This window comes from Phalacrocorax carbo, chromosome 1 (genome assembly GCF_963921805.1).
Source record: "Phalacrocorax carbo chromosome 1, bPhaCar2.1, whole genome shotgun sequence".
NCBI lineage: Eukaryota > Metazoa > Chordata > Aves > Suliformes > Phalacrocoracidae > Phalacrocorax > Phalacrocorax carbo.
The window spans coordinates 26,336,788-26,355,239 of NC_087513.1; the positions used below are offsets into that span (position 1 = coordinate 26,336,788).

Here is an 18,452-nt window from a genome sequence, read left to right on the forward strand (position 1 = left end):
GCGGGAGGTGCCCGCCTCGGTGGCCTGGGTGTACCTCCATGCCGGGCAGTTCCCGTAAGGGAATACTGATCACTTAGATTAAAAAAAAAAAGCCTTTGGAAACTACTTGGAGGTAAAATTAGATTTGGTATTAACCTAGCGTTATAAATACACGTGCGAATTTGTGCACCTATAGTGTGTAGAGAGGGAAATATCCACGGGTACTGTGGCTTCCTGACTGGATGAGTTTCAGAGCATCCCGTGACCCTAGCTGAAGTGCAAGCTCTCGCAGGTATCTGAGCAGCCAGCTGCTCTGCGAAGGCCTTGCCCAGAGTCTTTTTTCTTTTTTTTTTTTTTTGTGCTTTCAGTGGCCAGATCTGAATTGGCAGGCAAGGCCTGGGGTGATTTCTTTCTTTTGTTTTCTGCATTTTGGTCAAAGCTGTATTTATAGCAGCAGGCTTTCTCGCTCCCCGGTGTAAGTGGGTGTGATCAGCGCTTGCTTCTAAACTTCTGCAGCCCTGGACAAACAGCGTGATGGAGATTGCTCACAGTCCTCACTCACTAGTGCCAGAAGAAATCTGCTTCACCTGAACAGTTGAGATTTATGCTGGATAAGCGTAAGAGAACAAAAGGGCAAAAGGTGTTACATCCCACAGCTGTTCACAATGGCTGACTCCTGAGGTGCTGTAGCCTTGAGTGATGCAGGGATAAGACATGGGCTGGGACCAAGCTTAAGTTCATAATGGAATTGAGATGAAGTCCCATGATTACTGAAGATTAAGTGGAGATCAGAATATGAATGAGAGGAAACTGTTAAACAGCATTTGGAACAGAGTGGTACTTCTTGTGTAATGCAAGTGATCTGAAAATCTGTTGAAAGTATGTAGCTTTGTATATTGTGTTTGTTAGAGGTGAAAAGTGAATTATTTCTGTAGAGCATGTAGGAATAAAACCCTTTAATAGGAGATGAGGAAAATTTTCTCTTTTTAAAAAAAGATGCGTAATTGTTTCTCACATCATACGTGGTTTTCACTGGATACCGTACAAAATCTGAAAACCTATAGTTTATTTTGATTGAGATAAAGGTTGCCTGAGTTCAGTTGACTTGAGTTCAACTTTGTATCTTCACATATATGCTGTTAGAGTTGTGTGAACAAATATCGACATGGTTGAAAACATCCTGTCCTGCTGTTCGCTGCTTTCCTCTGGTTTCCATGATTCCTGCCGTGAGCTGTCCTCATCAGTTCCCATTCACACCTTACCTCACCATTTCTGTCCCCTTAAACTTACTCTGTTCTTTGCCTTGCTCTCCATGCTCATTGCCTGCTGTGTCTCATCAGATTTATTATTCAGTGACTGCTTTTTATAGTTGAAGCAGCTGTTTAGGTGGTAGCCAGGTTACATATGAAGTCACACCCCCTACGCTGTCAGTCGATCTGTCCTGTGGCGACTGGGGCCTTGGTGCTGGAGCCAGATGCTTAATTTCTCTGTCATAGAATCATAGAGTAGTTTGGGTTGGAAGGGACCTTTAAAGGTGATCTTGTCCAACCCCCCTGCAATGAGAAGGGGTATCTTCAACTAGATCAGGTTGCTCAGAGCGCTGTCCAACCCGACCACGAATGTTTCCAGGGATGGGGCATCTGCAGCCTCTCTGGGCAACCTGTCTCAGTGTTTCACTACACTCATTGTAAAAAATTCTTTCCTTATAACCAGTCTAAATTTGCCCTCTTTTAGTTTAAAACCATTACCCGCTTGTCCTGTCACAGCAGGCCTTACTAAAAAGTTTGTCCCCATCCTTCCTACAGTCCCCCTTCAAGTACTGAAAGGCTGCAATATGGTCTTTGCACACAGCCTTCTCTTCTCCAGGCTGAACAACCCCAACTCTCTCAGCCTGTCCTCATAGCAGAGGTGCTCCATTCCTCAGATCATTTTTGTGGGCCTCCTCTGGACCTGCTCCAACAGGTCCATGGCCTTCCTGTGCTGAGGGCTCCAGAGCTGGACGCAGCACTGCAGGTGGGGTCTCACCAGAGCGGAGCAGAGGGGCAGAATCACCTCCCTCAACCTGCTGGTCACACTTCTTTTGATACAGCCCAGGACATGGTTACCTTCTGGGCTGTAAGTGCACATTTTTGGCTCGTGTCCAGCTTCTCATCCACCAGAACCCCAAGTCCTTTTCCCCAGGACTGCTCTCAATCCCTTCATCCCCCAGCCTGTACTGATATTGATGGTTGCCCTGACCCAGGTGCAGGATCTTGCACTTTGCCTTATTGAACCCCATGAAGTTCACATGGGCCCACTTCTCGAGCTTGTTCCTGTTCCTCTGGATGGCATCCTGTCCCTCAGTCCTGAGATGTTGTCTTTGTGTAGGAAAGCCTGCCCTTATCTTTAGAGGGGACTAGTATGTTGTATTGCAGTCCCTCTAGGGAGATCAAGGTCTCACTTGGGAGATTTAAACCTGTCTGCCCTCTTTGCTCAGATTTGAAGTTCCTATCCGTGTCAGATTGCTTCTTCCAGCTTTTCTTTGTTTTGTTCACATGTCTTTCTGTTGTGGACCTCAGGTGTGGGGCTGCACAGCACCTTTTGAGCTTGGCAGTGGAACAGCACTAACTACACCTGTAATGCAGTGCTGTCGTTAACTTTGTCCATTTGTAAATCATGTCTAGATTTGGTTTAAAGTGTTCATGGCTAGAAATAATTTCTCATTCTTTAGATTTTGTTGTCCTTTAAATAAAGATGTCTTGGATCACCCTTAACTATAAAGTGTGGGGTTTTGTTTTTTTTTTTTGTCCCCCCCCCACCTCCCCCATGTCATATAGGAAAAAGAATCTTTTGAGTCTGTTGTGATATGACAAGTCCTAGGGAAGAAAATGGTAACTTCTTGTGCTTGTCTCCAAAATATAAAAAAAAGTCTGTAATTAATCTTCGTAGCTGAGGCCAGGACACTGGAAATTACACCCAAGCAGCTAAGTGAGTCTGTATAGTGCTGAAACATGTGAATATGCAATTAAATAATAAATGCCAGTATAGCAGATGACTTGCACCACAGATGTTGCAAAGAATTAAAGCTGTCTTTCATAGTGTATATAAAATTAAAGTTATTGGAACTCAAATGAAAAATTGGCCAGTCCATTTGGAGTTCTCTGCATTTTACACAGCAGATGAATGCAATGGTTTTGTTCAAAGCAAAAAACCCTGAGTCTGCCAGAATTGTGTGGTAGAAAATAGGATGTGTGGTGGGTGGATAGTTAAACATGTTGCAGTTATATCAGATGTCTTTAGAGGGGAAAAACCTCTTTCTGCTTCCTATCTGGTCTTGTTCAGATGTGTATTTCACAGCTAAACACAAATCTGCTACAAGCTGCTTGTTGTAGTGAAATCTGCCGTATCTCCTCCTCTGTCAGAGCTTGAATTTTCTCCTGTTGAATTCATTGGGAGTTTTGCCGCTGCCTTTTCTGAGTGTCAGAGCGTGACACTCATGGGGTAGAGTTTTCTTGTGAAAGTTCCCCATGCCATGTGGGGGGGACATGATTTCCCCTTGCTGCTGCTCTTCCTTCTGTTTGGAAAGCTTTAGCTTGCCTGTTGCCTGTGTTAGCGCTTACTGTGATAAATACCAGCCCAGGTTATGGGCTGGATGTCAGGAAGTTTAGAGTAGATCAGTCTTTGAAAATGTGCAGGTGTGTTCCTCTTGCATCCTGAGCACAGCAGGATCTGTCCAGTGGGTAAAGATGAGAGTGATGTGGAATTCCAGGGTCTGTACAGACCTCCCAATTTGGGATGCATATGTGTGATTCTCTTCAGGCCCAATCTTGGAGGGTTTTACGCTTTCTCTTGCTTGCTTCCTTCCTTCCCAAGGGCCATTGCCTCCAAACATCTTCAAGCCTATGATAATGTGCCCAGTTGCTGTGTCCGTTCTCAGCATTTGGCTGAAAACAGTGAAGATGTGCATGTTGGCTTTTTAAAATCATGGTTTGATTGAAGGTCCTGGCTGGAATAGGGTGATCTTCTCTCGTTTCACTGTGGTGGTTTCACACATTGTGCAAAACAGGTTGCTTTTGTCTCTAAGCTGGGGGATTGAACCTTTTGAAGGTCTGACAAAAGCTGTGCAAGAGCTAGTAGTTGTTGTCTGGTACGATGTGATTGCCAACTTCTTAGAAGGGAACATATAAAGTAAGCTTCAAGTGTGCCATGTGTGCAACTGTCCCACTGTGTGTATGATGGGACTCCAGCATCTGTCATTGGCTGACTAGTGCGTGAGAAGCTCCTTAAGATTACATTATGCATAACGGGACTGGCTAGTCTGACCATCAGTCTTGCTGAAAAACTTAAGATGCAGGTGGTTGCCACAACACACTGGTGTCGTCTTAATTTGGTTGCTGTCGGAGTCTACAGAAGCAGAGAAGTGAGAGAACTTTGTCACTCTGCTGCTGTCCTTGTAGCTTCTTCAGAACATTGCTCAGAATTGTACAGCTGTGTGCTATGCATTTGGAAAGAAATAAACTTTTTTTACTGGGTGCAGCTGATGAGCTGTGATGTGAAATGGTAGACAGGGCAATGTAGCTGTGTGTGTGCATGACAGGGAGGCAGGCAGTGGTGTTCGTTACACATTTTGTAATTTTTGGCTTGAAGGCTGTATAGCTGTAAATAATTCATCAGGTGGAAGGCTAAGGCTCTGATTCAGTGGTTTGTCTTGTTTTGATAATGGACCAATAAATGTACTGCCTTTACTGCTCTAGAAAGACACTGGATTTGTGGATGTGAATGGATCGGTGCTTCTGGAGCTGCAACTTGCAGCAGATCTCAAAAGGGGTTTTCTTCTGAGGTGGGATTAAATCTGTTGTCCATGCTCTAATTGTTGTTGATTAAGTGACTGACTGTGGTAATGGACCTGATGATACCCTTTTGGAAGCCGTTTCCAAGGTCAGTTGAATCGTGTGTCTAACTGCAGGATGTCTCTTTCAAAGCAGTGGGAGTTGTAGTTTCAGGACCTTCTCAGTCTGCTAATTTCATAAGGGGGTTTTTTTTGACAGTGCCCTGGACAAGGAGTACCCTTCAGATTACATCCTGCAGTTAACATTTGGTTTCATTCTTCTTCTATCCTCATGTGTAAATGAACATCACTTAAAGTAATTTATGAGGCTGAGAGACCCAACTTGATTTCTTCAGGTTTCTCATCTTACTCTCTGTAACATTTCTATTTGCAGCATTTGACATTCCCGACAGCCTAATAAAGAGGGGACCTCCAAAAACACATGATTTGGTGTTTTGTAGTCAGGACCTAGTGCTTAACTAAGCAGAATCTTAGTCGTGCTTGAGAGAAGACATGCTCCTACTGCTTCCTAACTTTCTGTTCTTAGTGGCAATACAGGTCTTTATTGTCTCTAGACAGCATGTGTCAGGACTAAGAGAAATTTAGTTTTCATAGCTCTACAAACGTATTTTATCCAGTTTGTGAGACTACAGAGTCTTTCCTTCTGGTGGAGCTTTTCTGTATCAGCAAGTTCCTGACACTGTTCCAGCTCTGTAGCAGTTGTGGGTGTAACATGAGCATCTTCATTCATTTCGAGCATTGTATAACTTGTCTGCACAGAAATCCTTCTCACCACATTTTGTAATGTTGCCATTGTTCTTCTCTACTTTACTACGATCTCTTGCCTAACTAGATCACCTTTGCAGGTGTTCATGCTAGGGAGACCTTCAGCCGCAGAACATGGCCAGCCTGTAATAATGGCATGACACAGGACAGGGCAGTAGCCCCTGGGGGTTGTGATAGTAGATGCAAGTAAAAGCAGCACAGTTTTTTTTCAACCTTCTCATTAAAAAAAAAAAAGGCAAAATACAGCTACCATGCAGGAAAAGGTCTGTATAGACTGTCTGTATAGACTTTCTGTCTTGAGAAGACTAGAAAGCTGCCAGTTGTTTTTTTTTCTTTTTCTGGTGAGCATATGAAGTGGAAGGGAGGAGCAGCTGCTGTTGTGTCGCTTGTAATTGAGGATGACTGTACTATAGTGGCTTGGGCAAATCAAGGTTGTAAGTTGCAGATGACTGTGTCATAAGTGATAAGGATCTCTTAACTGATGATTAATAGTGTCACTGGATGCTTCAGCCAAGCCAGCGATGTTGCCACATCCTTTACCTTGTGAGGTTTTTCTGCCTGGGGATATGCTGTTTCTGTTGAGCAGTGCCTAAGCTTTCCTTCACATACATAGCGGTACCATCTAATTTAGACTGTGTGGTTGCAGCCAATAAACCCTCTTGATGGTAGTAGAAATTGTTTTGCATCTATCTCGAATTTGTGCTTGTGAACAACAAAAAAAATCACATAAAAGAGGAGCAAGCTTCCAGTTTTCAGTTTGTTTTGAATACTTTGCACTTTGAAATATTCTAGTTTTGGCTATGTGTACCACCTGAGAATTTAAAGCAAGGGAATATTAGTGTTGTGCAAGGAGGCACTAAGAGTGGTTGGAAGAAGTGGTATTGTGTTTCCTTCTTTTTCCAACCTCAAATATGTGTGTTGAGTCTTGTAATTTTTTGCTTCATTTTTCAAATCTACTGTGACATGAAGAAATCAGTCTATCCTCCCTTCCCTGGAAGCAGATTCTGCATAGAGGTTGTGTTTGTGCTTCTTTCCAACCTCCACTCACATTGGTGGAATTTGTAGATATGTGGAATGATTAGAGTTAGGGTCAAGTTTTTAAGGAATTTAAGTGGCTAATAATATCCATTGAAATGAATGCTGCCTGGCTGGGTACCTATAGCAGTGTTGACATGGAGTTTGTTCTAGGCTAATATACTCTGATTTTAGAGACTGCAGCATAGATATGCATAATTGAAACCTGATTTTCTTAGCATTCTTGTATAAATACCTAAAAGCCATGCAAGAGTAACTCCAGCTTCTGTGGGAATATGGTGTGTTCAGCAGAGCAAGCTACAGGAGGAGTTTTAAAGAACTAGAAATACTTTTAATTCTGGTGTTTGAGAAATCTTTTACTACTTTGGTGTCTTTAGGCTGCAGTATTTACATAACATCATTATATTACCAGACCGTGTCCTGAAAAAGCCATAAGTCAACTTTGTATCTACTTCTGTATAACTTTTTATAGCACGTGTTATCTGCATAGGTAACATGGCTCACCCCACATGACATGTCAACAGTGAATTGGTAGATGAGTCTGCAAAATGGTCCTGAAAAAGAGAGCGGCTTGATGTGATGATGGAAAGGAAAAAATAAACCCCACACTAATGTTAGAAATTGCATTAATATTCTTCTTCCCTGGTGTTCAGGAGTCAATGAAACCACAGACATTTTTTGCGTAATCCTCACTATTAAAGGTGTGGAACTCACTGCATCTACCTTGAGGATGAAGGCACAAACCTGTACTGACTAGATTTGAGTGAATAGCTCAAGGGGAGCTGTTCATACCAGTAAGCCATGATCTCCAGCAGAACTGGGAAGGCTAGCCTGTAGGTACTTGCATATTTTTTCTTTAAATTTGCATCTCTTCCTGTAGAAGATAGCTACCCAATTATTCACGAGTCCTCAGGCACTGCTTCTGTACCTCGAAGACTTTCCATCATCTCCAGAGTCTGTGGAAGAACTAGGCAAGGGTCGTAGGAATAATACCAATTTTCAGTCTCTTCTAGCTGTTTCCCAAGATATAGGGAACAGTTTTATAGGAATGTGTGATTTAATTAAAAATTCCAGCTTATTTGAGTAATCTTCACATGCTTACGGGTATTCACATGTAAAACAGGAAAGTTAAGAGGTGTACCCACAACCGGCTGATACATAGGTCCTGTGGATCATAGGAAATACATAGCCTTTTCTCATATCAGTCTTCCAGTTATATACCCTGGGTTTAAAAATAATTTGCCTGCCATCTGTGAGGTTGACTACTGTCTGTGAACAAAAACAAGCTCTTACAGAAACAAAATTAAGAGAGTGTTGTGTATAAATGAAAGGGTATCATCTTGAAGGTGGTGTGTAGCTTGTGATGTGGATCTGGACACTTGAGCTCTGTGCATGATTACCCATGATCTGCAGCACATGCCTGTGCTTCCCCAAAGGCAAAAGGTATCTTGACAGTGAGATGCTTACTTTTGAGAGAAGAGTGGCACAAATTGTGTCCTAACAAGAAGTACAGTGACTGAACAGTCACAGAGTGAATGGGTGTGGAGAATACATGTGCTTTCTTATCAGTCTTTGCTTTCAATGCACTCTTAGGCTACACAGCCCAGAAGCCGATATGTGGGTCTGACACTCGGAAGAACCAGCTGATAGATGAACTGTACCTAGACCTGTTTGCATATTTGGCCTCTTGTTCTTTATGCTGTGCTGCTGTAGGAACCTTGCACAGTGAACTGCTGGAAAACTTGCTTGCTTCCCCCAGGAGGGTGACTCGTTAGCAGCTTGTCACTGCTCTGGCAGTTGCCTTACTGCAAAGTGTGCAAGCTCCAGCCCCTGCCAAACGTGGAGCAGGTTGTTAACTCACTGTTGCAGCTGTGCAAGCAAACGCCGATTCAAAGTGCAAATAAGTACATGCTTCAGCTGTTTGCAAGTGGGAGGGGACCAAGGCATAACCCTATGTAGGAACCTCAGCTAAAATTAAATGTTGTCATGTCTGTAGAATGAAAGGTGCATTAGTGGGGAATAGGGACGTTTCCTTTTTTATAGACCACATGTTTTTTCTGTAAACATTTAAATGCTTTTGCCAGGTAATACAGAAAAACAAGACCTCTCGTCCTGCTCTCCCCTGCCCTTACGCCCCTCCCTCCCCAAAAAAATGTAGTCATCTTGTTTGTCCAGGGATCTGAGTCATCTGTGTTTGTTCAATGATCTGAATATTGAACCTAGTTGTGAAAATCCTGTGAAGGCATTGCAACATGCCCTGTTCATGACCTTGTAGTGATTTCAGCACAGCCTACCCCCACCCTGCCTTTGGTAAGTCACAGCTCAGGTTACCCAAATTAATTTTGACTGGAAAATTGTCCAAGGTTTATTTCTTTACTAAAATTAAAGGATGTATTCTGATGAACACTGTCATATCTTGGATGTAATTTCTTTGAAGTTGGAAACCTGTTTCTGCAAAGGAAGTTGCTCCATAGTACTGCTAGTCAGCATTTTGTACAGGTACCAGAGCATGGCCTGAAGTTGTTTATCCCAGCTGTTTGAATAAATAGAAATGCATGTGATTTTTAATGTGGAAGATACGTTAAATCTTTCTTACCATTTAATAATGCAAAAACCCACCCTTCTCTCAAATTTGAGCAAAGCAGCTTTCATTGTTAAAAAATTAAGGTGTTGGAATAAAAAAAGTGAAAAGAGAATGAAAACAGGTGTGTAAATAGCTACAGCAGTTGGTCTTGCTCCGTCAAAGACAGAAATTCATGTTCAATTATGAATTGAAAATGCAGATTTATTCTCAGCGTAGGTATGGCCTCAAAGACTTTGAGTAGCACTGTCACAGTAAGGGTTTAAAATATATGCTTAATGAATAAAAGGTGATTTGATGTTTTCATTTTGATGTGTAATTTATGTAAGAGTTCCAAAGAAAATGTAAACTATGCTTGGAAATGACCACTCCTAATAGTTTCAGTCCATTGTTTGATATTGTAATTCAGTCGTCTGAGAAAAATCTAGTAGCTTCAAAAATTTTATGCTATAAATTAGTTCGGAATTGTAATATATTATTGTGTGATCTGCATATTGCTCATCTACAAAAATGTAATTTATTACCTTTGTTTAATCAAGGTGGAAGTAAATTTAAAATGGAGTATGACAGCAGGGAGTTTTCTAAACTCGTCAGTGTCATGTTGATGGCTATATAACATCCTGTGACAGTTTAGAATGAAACCCATAGTGACTTGTGCAGCCAGCTGCAACAAATAAACATGTTTTACTGCCTGCTATCATATGATGTTTACAGCACAGTGGACTGGCTGTCATCAGAGACACTTAGATGAAAACTTTTTGGTGAAATGATGTAACTGTTAATGTGGTGAGAATTATCTTCGTAGTTTTATTTCTCATAAACTTGTGTCCTTTGGTCTGATTGCTTGATACAGATTTCTAACCATATTTTACATCTAAATTAATTACAAAACAATCGTTGAAGTAGGGGTTGCCAGTTTTTTTAAGGCTGCCTTTTTTCTGTCCTCCAAATGAACCAACAAAAACCATAATCAGGACCTTGCCCCTGCCCATGACTCCTTGAAAACTGCGTGGCAGTGAATTGCAGTGAAGTGACTGCTGTTCTTTGCTGGTAGGTTTGGATGCACACCAAGGTTTTTGGGAAGGTTATTACTGTTCCTGCCTACTGAGCCCATGGGCTGAGTTGTGCTGCTGGTCTTAGTGTAATTCCTGTGCTGCTGGCTGAAGATCTGCCCCTGCTGTGAAATGGTGGGTGCCTGGAGCCTCCTTGATGTCAGCTGGCACTTGAGGATGCGTAGTGCTTTACAGGGCAGCACGTATGCATGTTGAGTTATAAGCAGGAGGCTGTGGAGAGTTGGCGTGTGTGTCTTGTGGTTTCCCCTGTGGCTATGAAACTGGTAAGCAAGTCGATCGATGGGTGCAAGGTAGCGATTGATAATCTTTTGTCACTAAACTAAACATTGGTCATTACGCAGGGTAGTCTGGTGTTGCAAACGCATCTTTCATGTTGCAGGGTGTTCCTGCCCAGAGGCTCACTTTAGCTGATCAGAAGGGATATGGCTTTTTTCCCAGCACTTCCCTTTGCTAGCAAAGAGCTACCAAGCACTTGCTGGGTTATGTGCCATAAAATATACCTTTTGTCATTAACCTATTGCTGAATTGCCTTTTCAAATTATCATGGTTTGTTCTTCCACAGGTCTCTCTGTTCAAGAGGAGCTTCTTGGGTATTTGCCTATTCTCTTTCTGAGCCATGTCTTTATGCTGTCCCAGTGTGACAGTGTTACTGACTTTCATGGATGTGAATCCAGTGTGTCACAGCACTCTGGCTTTCAGGTCATTCGGAGTAATAATTCACTTTGGAATTACTTCAAAATAAGGTTCCAAAGGTGCCTCCCAAGCAATTTGTCTGGTTGGCAGGAGGGTGTTGCACAGGCAATTTGTGTGTGACATCTGTGTAGCAGGGAGCTCAAGTGTGTGCGTGTATGCTTTTAGAGTAATGCTGGGCTAGCTCTTGTGTTGATACCACACGTGCAATGTAAGTGTAGTAGAAGTCAGTAACACCTGAAGGAGTTAATGGTGGTGGGATCATTCAGGGCACAGGGTAGGTGAGTGGGTAAGCCGAAGTGTGGCTTTCATAGGGGTTCCAGAGGGAATTTTCTTGCATGTAATTTATCTCCAGCAAGAAACAGTAGTAATTGGCTATTAGATATTTACACTGAAGAAGAACAGCTGGGTGACCTAAATGGCTAAAAGCTTTTTGAATTAAGTGAGAGACCTTTCACAGAGAACTTGTTCTTATGATCTGAAATAGTGTTCACATACTTACATCATTCGTGAAGGTTATGTTTCCTGGGTGAAAGGAACTAGTCTTTTTCTTCCAGTTGCTGTTCATGATAAGTGAAAACAGTGTCCTGTTCCATGATATGGTCATTAAGCGTTTCTGTAGGAGTCATGTGGCCATGTGTTGACCACAACTTGGAGATGTATCTGCCTAGATTTCCCTCTCACTGATTTTATGTGGGCAAAAAATACGTATCTAGGTAGAGAAAACTCAAGCAGACAGAGCAGAAATAAAAGTTCTTTTCCTCCCTGCTTTACATTTGTAGGCAAGTCCTTTCTTCTAGCAAACTGAATGATTCTCTCAGTGGCAGGACTCTGCTCGTTTTGTTTGGCATACAGGAAGTCCTTTCTGTCCCCTCTGCCTTTTAGGTGGTTGCTCCGTGATCTCCCTGTTGTCTCTGAATAACCTGCAGGCTCCAGTATCCTTGTGGTGACTCTTGCCTGCCAGATCTAACCTCTGCTGAAGGAAGCGTCTCTAGCCTTCTTCCAAGGGAACCACCTCCTCCCATTACTGTATGGGACTATAGTGCTGCATATTGAAGGCTGAAATGTTGAAGGCAGCCTGTGAGTTCCTAATGGAGAGTGGAGTCTAGACAGTCCATCCGTCTGGTATGGGAGGAAGAGTATTATTTAGCAAGCGAACATTTTTCTGGTACAGTTTTTGTAGCACGACTGTCTGGCTCTTATTAAAAGTTCCTGAGGAGTGTGGTTTTGATGGACTTCTCACTCCTGAGCACCGCTGCTATAAAGCAAAGTAACCATAGAATCATAGAATGTCCTGAGCTGGAAGGGACCCACAAGGATCATCAAGTCCAACTCCTGTCCCTGCACAGGACAACCCTAAATTCACACCATATCTCTGAGGGCATTGTGAAAGCGTTTCTTGAATATCATCAGACTTGGCACTGTGACTGCCTCCCTGGGGAGCCTGTTCCAGTGCTCCACCACCCTCTGAGTGAAGAACCTTTTCATAATACCCAGCCTAAACCTCCCCTGGCACATCTTCCTGCCATTCCTTCGGGTCCTGTCATTGGTCACCAGGGAGAAGAGATCAGCGCCTGCCCCTCCTCTTCCCGTTATGAGGAAGCTTAGACCTCAAATTTGTCTTAATTTGGTTTTATTAATTTGGTTAATTATCTGAAGTATTTTACAACAAACAGAGTAGAAGTGCAAGCTAACACTTTCCCTGTGTGTATTGGCAGGCCTTGCAGGGAGATGTGGAGGGTTAAAAATATTTTCTGTTGCTTTTTGTCTATAAGAACATAGTCTGTCTTCTTGTAGCCTTCTTTACCTCTCTTTGTGTTAGAAACATGGTTTTTATTGCTTGTATGATACATTTGCCTGATGCTTTCTTCCAGGGAGGTAGTTTTTGTCCAGGAGTTTATCTAGGAGGAGATTCTAGTCATCATCTTTTCCTTGATCCTGCAGCTTCCTGCAAATAACACAACAGAAAATGCTCTTTACTCCTACTGTTCCACCAGCCAAAATAGATCCCACAGAGCATAAAGGACATACGTGTAATAGACTTAACTTTCAAGGCTGTGCGTGCAGCGTGCTGAGCACCCAGAGCTCTCACTGGCACCACCCAGAACCAAGGCAGTGCCTGCACTTTGTGCACCAGTTTTGAAAAGCAGGAGGAAGCTGTGGGGTAGCCACTGGGACTTGTTGTGAAGTTTTAAAGGCTGAAGTAGCCTGATGTGGGCGTGCTGCAGGCATAGAACTGGTAAGGACACAGAGCGGCTTTTCTTATTTGTTAGGTTTGACCCAGTTAACTTCTGCATAAAAACTTCAGGGAAGTATGAGGGCACGTGGGAAGCTAGCTGTTGAGGCAACAGGGGAGATTCGCACTTCTCGGCGACTTAAGTTGCTAATATAATGTTGAGGTTTCCTAGCATACACCTATACAATGCATGAAAACAGTAGTATTCAGGAGAGCCAGCATGCTTAGTTCTTCCTTCCTCAGCTAGACAGTGGTGCTTCTGAAGTCCTGAGTCTGTCAGGTTCAGCCCCTGAGCTGCGGTTCAGGCTTGGGTGCCCTTTTGAGACAGATATTCCTAAATTCTCCTTTGGGTGTAATAAACAGCTGAATTCCCTGAAGTGGTTTGAGAAGTAAACAGTGGCATTAATAACCTTAACTTTGCTCCGTTTTCTAGAAGAGCTTAGTTGTTCCTTCCTGTCCTTGAAGGAGTTTATAGCTGCACCTCTCACCTTCTGTTTTGGGAGCAGCACTCTGTCTGTCCTGTGTGTGCAGGAGGAGATACAGTTCTCTTGGCGATGGAGAGCATGCACAAAGGTGGGGATTGACCGCTGCTGTTACATGAGCCGTCTTCCAGAAGGAAGGGCCTACTGACTTGCATAGCCCAGTGCAAAATAAATGGGCAAGTGCTATGAAGTGTGCCTTGTCCTTTAGCGGTGCTTCTGCTACAGCGACAGAAGAGCTGGTGCTGTCACAGTGTGGCAGATGTGTTCTGACCACATAATTCAGGTTGGGCTTCTTAAGAAAATCAGAGGCCAGAGCTGCTTCTACTGGTAGATCCCAGGTGTGCTGGAGTGCATGATGGCATCAGGTGACAGAAATCTGGGTCTGCTGAGGTGGTGGCCATTCTAGATGGGTTCAGTCTCAGGGATTTACTTGCTGTAGGAGCAGTCCTGGTGAAAGTGTAGTGGCTTTATGCCTCTCAAGTGTCTGGCAAGTTAGGTACCCAAATGCTTTCATCTGGGGTTTTTAGTTGAAGTACAGTGAGTTTTGTTACCATTTTACAGTTCAGGAAACTGAGTCATACTGTTCATGGTGTGACTTTATCTGAATGAACAAGAGAAACAGATTCTTCTAAATTTAACCCCAAGATAAAACTCTCCTGTGTGTCAGTGTATCAGGACTGTTGTAGCCTGTGTGGAGCTTCAGATGATTCTTCACTGGCTGTGTATCAGAGCATGGCTTCACAGTTTCATACAGACTGGTAGATATCACCTGTGAGCCCTGAAAGAGTCGCTGATTTTATCAGCATAAACCCTCCCTATTGTTTCTGTGGTACACTGTGCAGTGGTGGGACTTGGGCCAGCAGTGGCATCACTGAGTGGAGGAGAAGGTGTTCCAAGCATTATTTATGCATACTGGAAGAGATTATTATTGTCACTGGCTCCCTAAATATTTGGGCAACAAACCAGCTCTAGGCATATAGAAGAACACTTTTGGGGACGGTATGCTGTTTGGATAAATGAATGCATGGAAAATATTACTGATGATTGATCTTCTACTTAAATTATGAATGATCTTGCAAATTTTTTTTTAAACACATAATAAGTAACTTCATCTTTTCTTTACAGTTGATGTCCATCAGCGTATTAGGTGTGTCTGCTTGGATGAGAGATTACCTGAATAACGTTCTCACTTTAACCGCAGAAACAAGGTAAAGCTTTCCTTAAACCTATTAATCTGTGTGGGTGATTTATTGCGGTATATGTCATTCATTCTGTATGGCAAGATTCCTAATTAGGATTTCTAGAATTAAGAAGCTTTCAGTTGAGCTAATCATTGTTTTGTTGAAAGGTGTATTTTTGCCACCATTTCTGGCATCAGTTGAAATTAAAGAAGGGGGAAAGATGTGAATTCAATCTTGGTTTATTCCTGTGCCTTTCTCTTCTGACAGGGATCAATTTTGGGCCCTTTGCCAACATGTAACTATATTATATTTCTGTTTAGTTTTGAATACTTTATTCAGACCAGAGATTTGGGAATGCTGTTATTTTTATTTTAGCAGTGCTTATGAGCCCTAGTGATGGAACAGGGCCTCACTGCACTACGTACTGTGCAAGTGCAGGACAGGAAGATTGCCTTCGCCTCAGATAGATGCCGGATGACGCATTACTTCCTAGTACCTGAATGCAGCATTTGACTTTAAAAACACATAGAAGAAATTTCTGTGAAACATTTAAGGTGCTAGAAAAAAATGCATCTGCTAATCCACTGTTTTCATTTTAATGGCTATATTGTGTTTTTATTCTGATTCATTTTTATGTGATTTTGATTTTTTGATTATTGTTCTGATTGGTTTTAGGGTGGAAGAAGCTGTTATTTTGACTTACTTTCCCGTGGTCCACCCAGTCATGATTGCAGTCTGCTGTTTCCTCATCATAGTTGGAATGCTAGGCTACTGTGGAACAGTGAAAAGAAATCTGTTGCTCCTTGTCTGGGTATGTTTCATAACCTCTAAAACCAGCTAACTTCTGCTTCACTTCAACAGCGTAAGAAAAGTTTTAATCCACAGGCCCTAGATAAATACTGATTATTTTTTATTACCGCGTTGAGTTGTGATATTGGTGAGAAATTGTAATTGCAAAGCACACAATGGGAAATAATTTACTGCCTAGACTGCATTATGCTGTGACTGAAAGACAAGCAGTGTCTCATTTGCAAAAATCCACTTCATTTTGTAGAGGAGTTGCTGAAGGGAAAAATAACTCAAACTCTTAAGTACTAATAATTATAGGAACATGAGTCTGAGTGCTCTGAAGTAAACCCTTATGCTACCCTTTTGACTCTTGGCTGCGCAATAGCTAAATAACCTAGATTTTGCTTTATTCCCACAGTTGATTGTATGTGTAAAGTAACAGCATTTGTAACCGATGAAAGTTAATTCTGAGTGTATTCAGAAACTTTGCCTTCTCTTACGTGGATGTGGAATTTTGCAGTTGCATTTGGTTGTGAGCAAGTTTAAAAATAAATTCCAAGTACCCAGGTTTTTCACTTGTTTGGAGGCTGTATAAATGAGCCAACAGCAACTGAAAAGCAACAGTTTCTCCTGCAAAAGGCTCTGTGTACAATTTAACTGTGATGAGGCCTTGACTGTCAAGGGAACCAAATGCATTTTTCTTCATCTGGAAGTCAGTGAATTTGAGGACAATTAAAAAAACCAACCAACAACAACAACAACAAAAATCCCCAAAACGCCCCCCCCCCCCCGCAAAAAGCCCAAACCAAAAAGCTCATCAAACTTGCACAAATCTTAAAGGTTGAGAGTTAAAAAAGATTTAGACCATTGGCAACACTGAGATCGCAAAGTGCCATGTACCTGTATGCCTAGCTAGTAGCCCTTTGCGGAGTTGGGCTTTGTCTTTTAATGTGAGGGTGAGCAGGATTCCAAACAGTTTCTTATCCCGTAGCCCGAGAGAGTGGGAGCAATGGATGTGAAAGAGAGGTATCAAACTTGACTACTGTAATTGCAGTAGGAGAAAGTGGACGGGTAAAATCCTTCAGCTCTTGAGAATATCCAGGAGTCTGACACAAGTAGAGTTGGTCTCCTGCTGCTTTTCACTGCAGTGTGTGTTGGGTTCTCCTGAAGTGCATAAGGTTGCATTTTTCTTGTGCATCTGGGCTGGCTTGAGTACATGATACTGGAACCTCACAAATTTCACACAAAGTGACCAAAAAAAAAAAAAGTGAGAAGTTGGCTGAGATTTATGCAACCTTTGCTTTTATCTAGTAGAAAATATTCTAACTGCAACTAAAACAGTTGGGAAACTCTACTGGGGTTTTATGTTAAAACATCTCTTATATATGAGAGGCTTGGAGTAAGCTTTATCTGAGACTTCCAGCTGAAGGTCTGCAGCAGAAGTGTTCCTCAACTGCAAGAGGGCAAATGTTATTTCTCCTTTTGGATATTTGTTAAGCCCATATACAATATGAAGATTGTTGTTTCAAAGCTATATAGTTAGGAAAAACTCTCATTTAAGTCAGAATACTTTATAATAGTCATGCATTTTATATTTATAGATCTTAACCTTGCAATGTTACAGTCAATGGGAACAAGTTCTAAGACAAATATTCCTTAGTTATGAGCACTTGCATAAAAATAATGGATTAATATAATTTCATACCATATAATTATTTATCTAGTAATCTTTCTTACATAAAGGGCTTTGTACATATTTGTTTTATATAAAAAGTGAAAGTGTTAAAAGATGGTAAACTTAAGATCATAAGATTATTTTTATAAAGTGTTTTTTTATTTTGCAGTGGTGATAGTTTTTAATGTGAATGAAAATTAATTAAAAGTCAAAAGCAACTATATGATGTAGACCAACGCTACATAGCATCTTGAAAAAAAAAAAGTTACCGGTTTTGGTATAAGCCTTGAAAAAGATCCGAACCGATTGAAAAGAAAATTAAGTTAAAACTGGTTTTGGCCTTCAGTTTATTTAAGCTGTCAGTGAAAAGAAGAAATCATTTCTAGCTTTTAATGACATCTGGAAATCAATTATTTAAAGTGTGTTTAGGCAGTCAAATTATACTAAATCAAACCAAGACATTTCTATAATTTTATGTTGCACTATTTCATTTTCAGGAGCCTGAGAATTTGCTCTTGCTAAGCAAACTGATAAGCAAAACTAAATGATATCTTCCTAAGTATGTCATTGTCTTTGATTAATTGTTAAATGAATGCAATCGTGTTATACCACAGAAGTATGCAGACATAAGTCAATGCTTCATTCATCAGACTAATCAGAAAAGTGACGGATCAACAAAATGAGCTTTTGTGCAACCAGATGAACTAAAAGAAAAGAACCTTCATGTGAAACATTAACAACCTCTTCAATCACGCTTTTAATCTTCTTTTTGAAGGACATGAACAGCCATAATGGTGGCATGCAGAGATGTTTGGATACAAATCTTGATGTTCCTGGCAGCATGCTAATTGCTAGTGCTAATGTTGTTAATTGAATTGGATTTTTGGAAAATCTAATAAAGCATAAGGATCATAAAATATATATTATGGTGTTAGATATTTTAATACCTCTGAATACATAATTATTTTAATTTGTGTTTGAAATTTTATCTTGCAATTAAATGCTTGAAACCTTCCCAGCTTCACATGGGGCATAAATCGCACTAATGTTTACTCAGTTTAATAGTAAGAAAATACGGCACGTCAGTCTTCTGAGGTGCATGGTCTGGATTATTTATAGAACCAGCATTTTAAAGCTA

The 18,452-nt window shown here is 41.5% G+C and overlaps 1 protein-coding gene across 3 annotated transcripts in view; it reads left to right on the forward strand.

The window, feature by feature from the left end:
* Nucleotides 1-18,452, forward strand: part of TSPAN12 (tetraspanin 12) — a 47,639-nt gene that overhangs the window by 892 nt on the left and 28,295 nt on the right. For all 3 annotated transcript variants that reach the window (XM_064446666.1, XM_064446657.1, XM_064446652.1), the window contains exons 3-4: nucleotides 14,795-14,877; nucleotides 15,526-15,661. In XM_064446666.1, coding sequence (XP_064302736.1) covers nucleotides 14,795-14,877; nucleotides 15,526-15,661 — 219 coding nt within the window. The remainder of the gene's footprint in view (nucleotides 1-14,794; nucleotides 14,878-15,525; nucleotides 15,662-18,452) is intronic.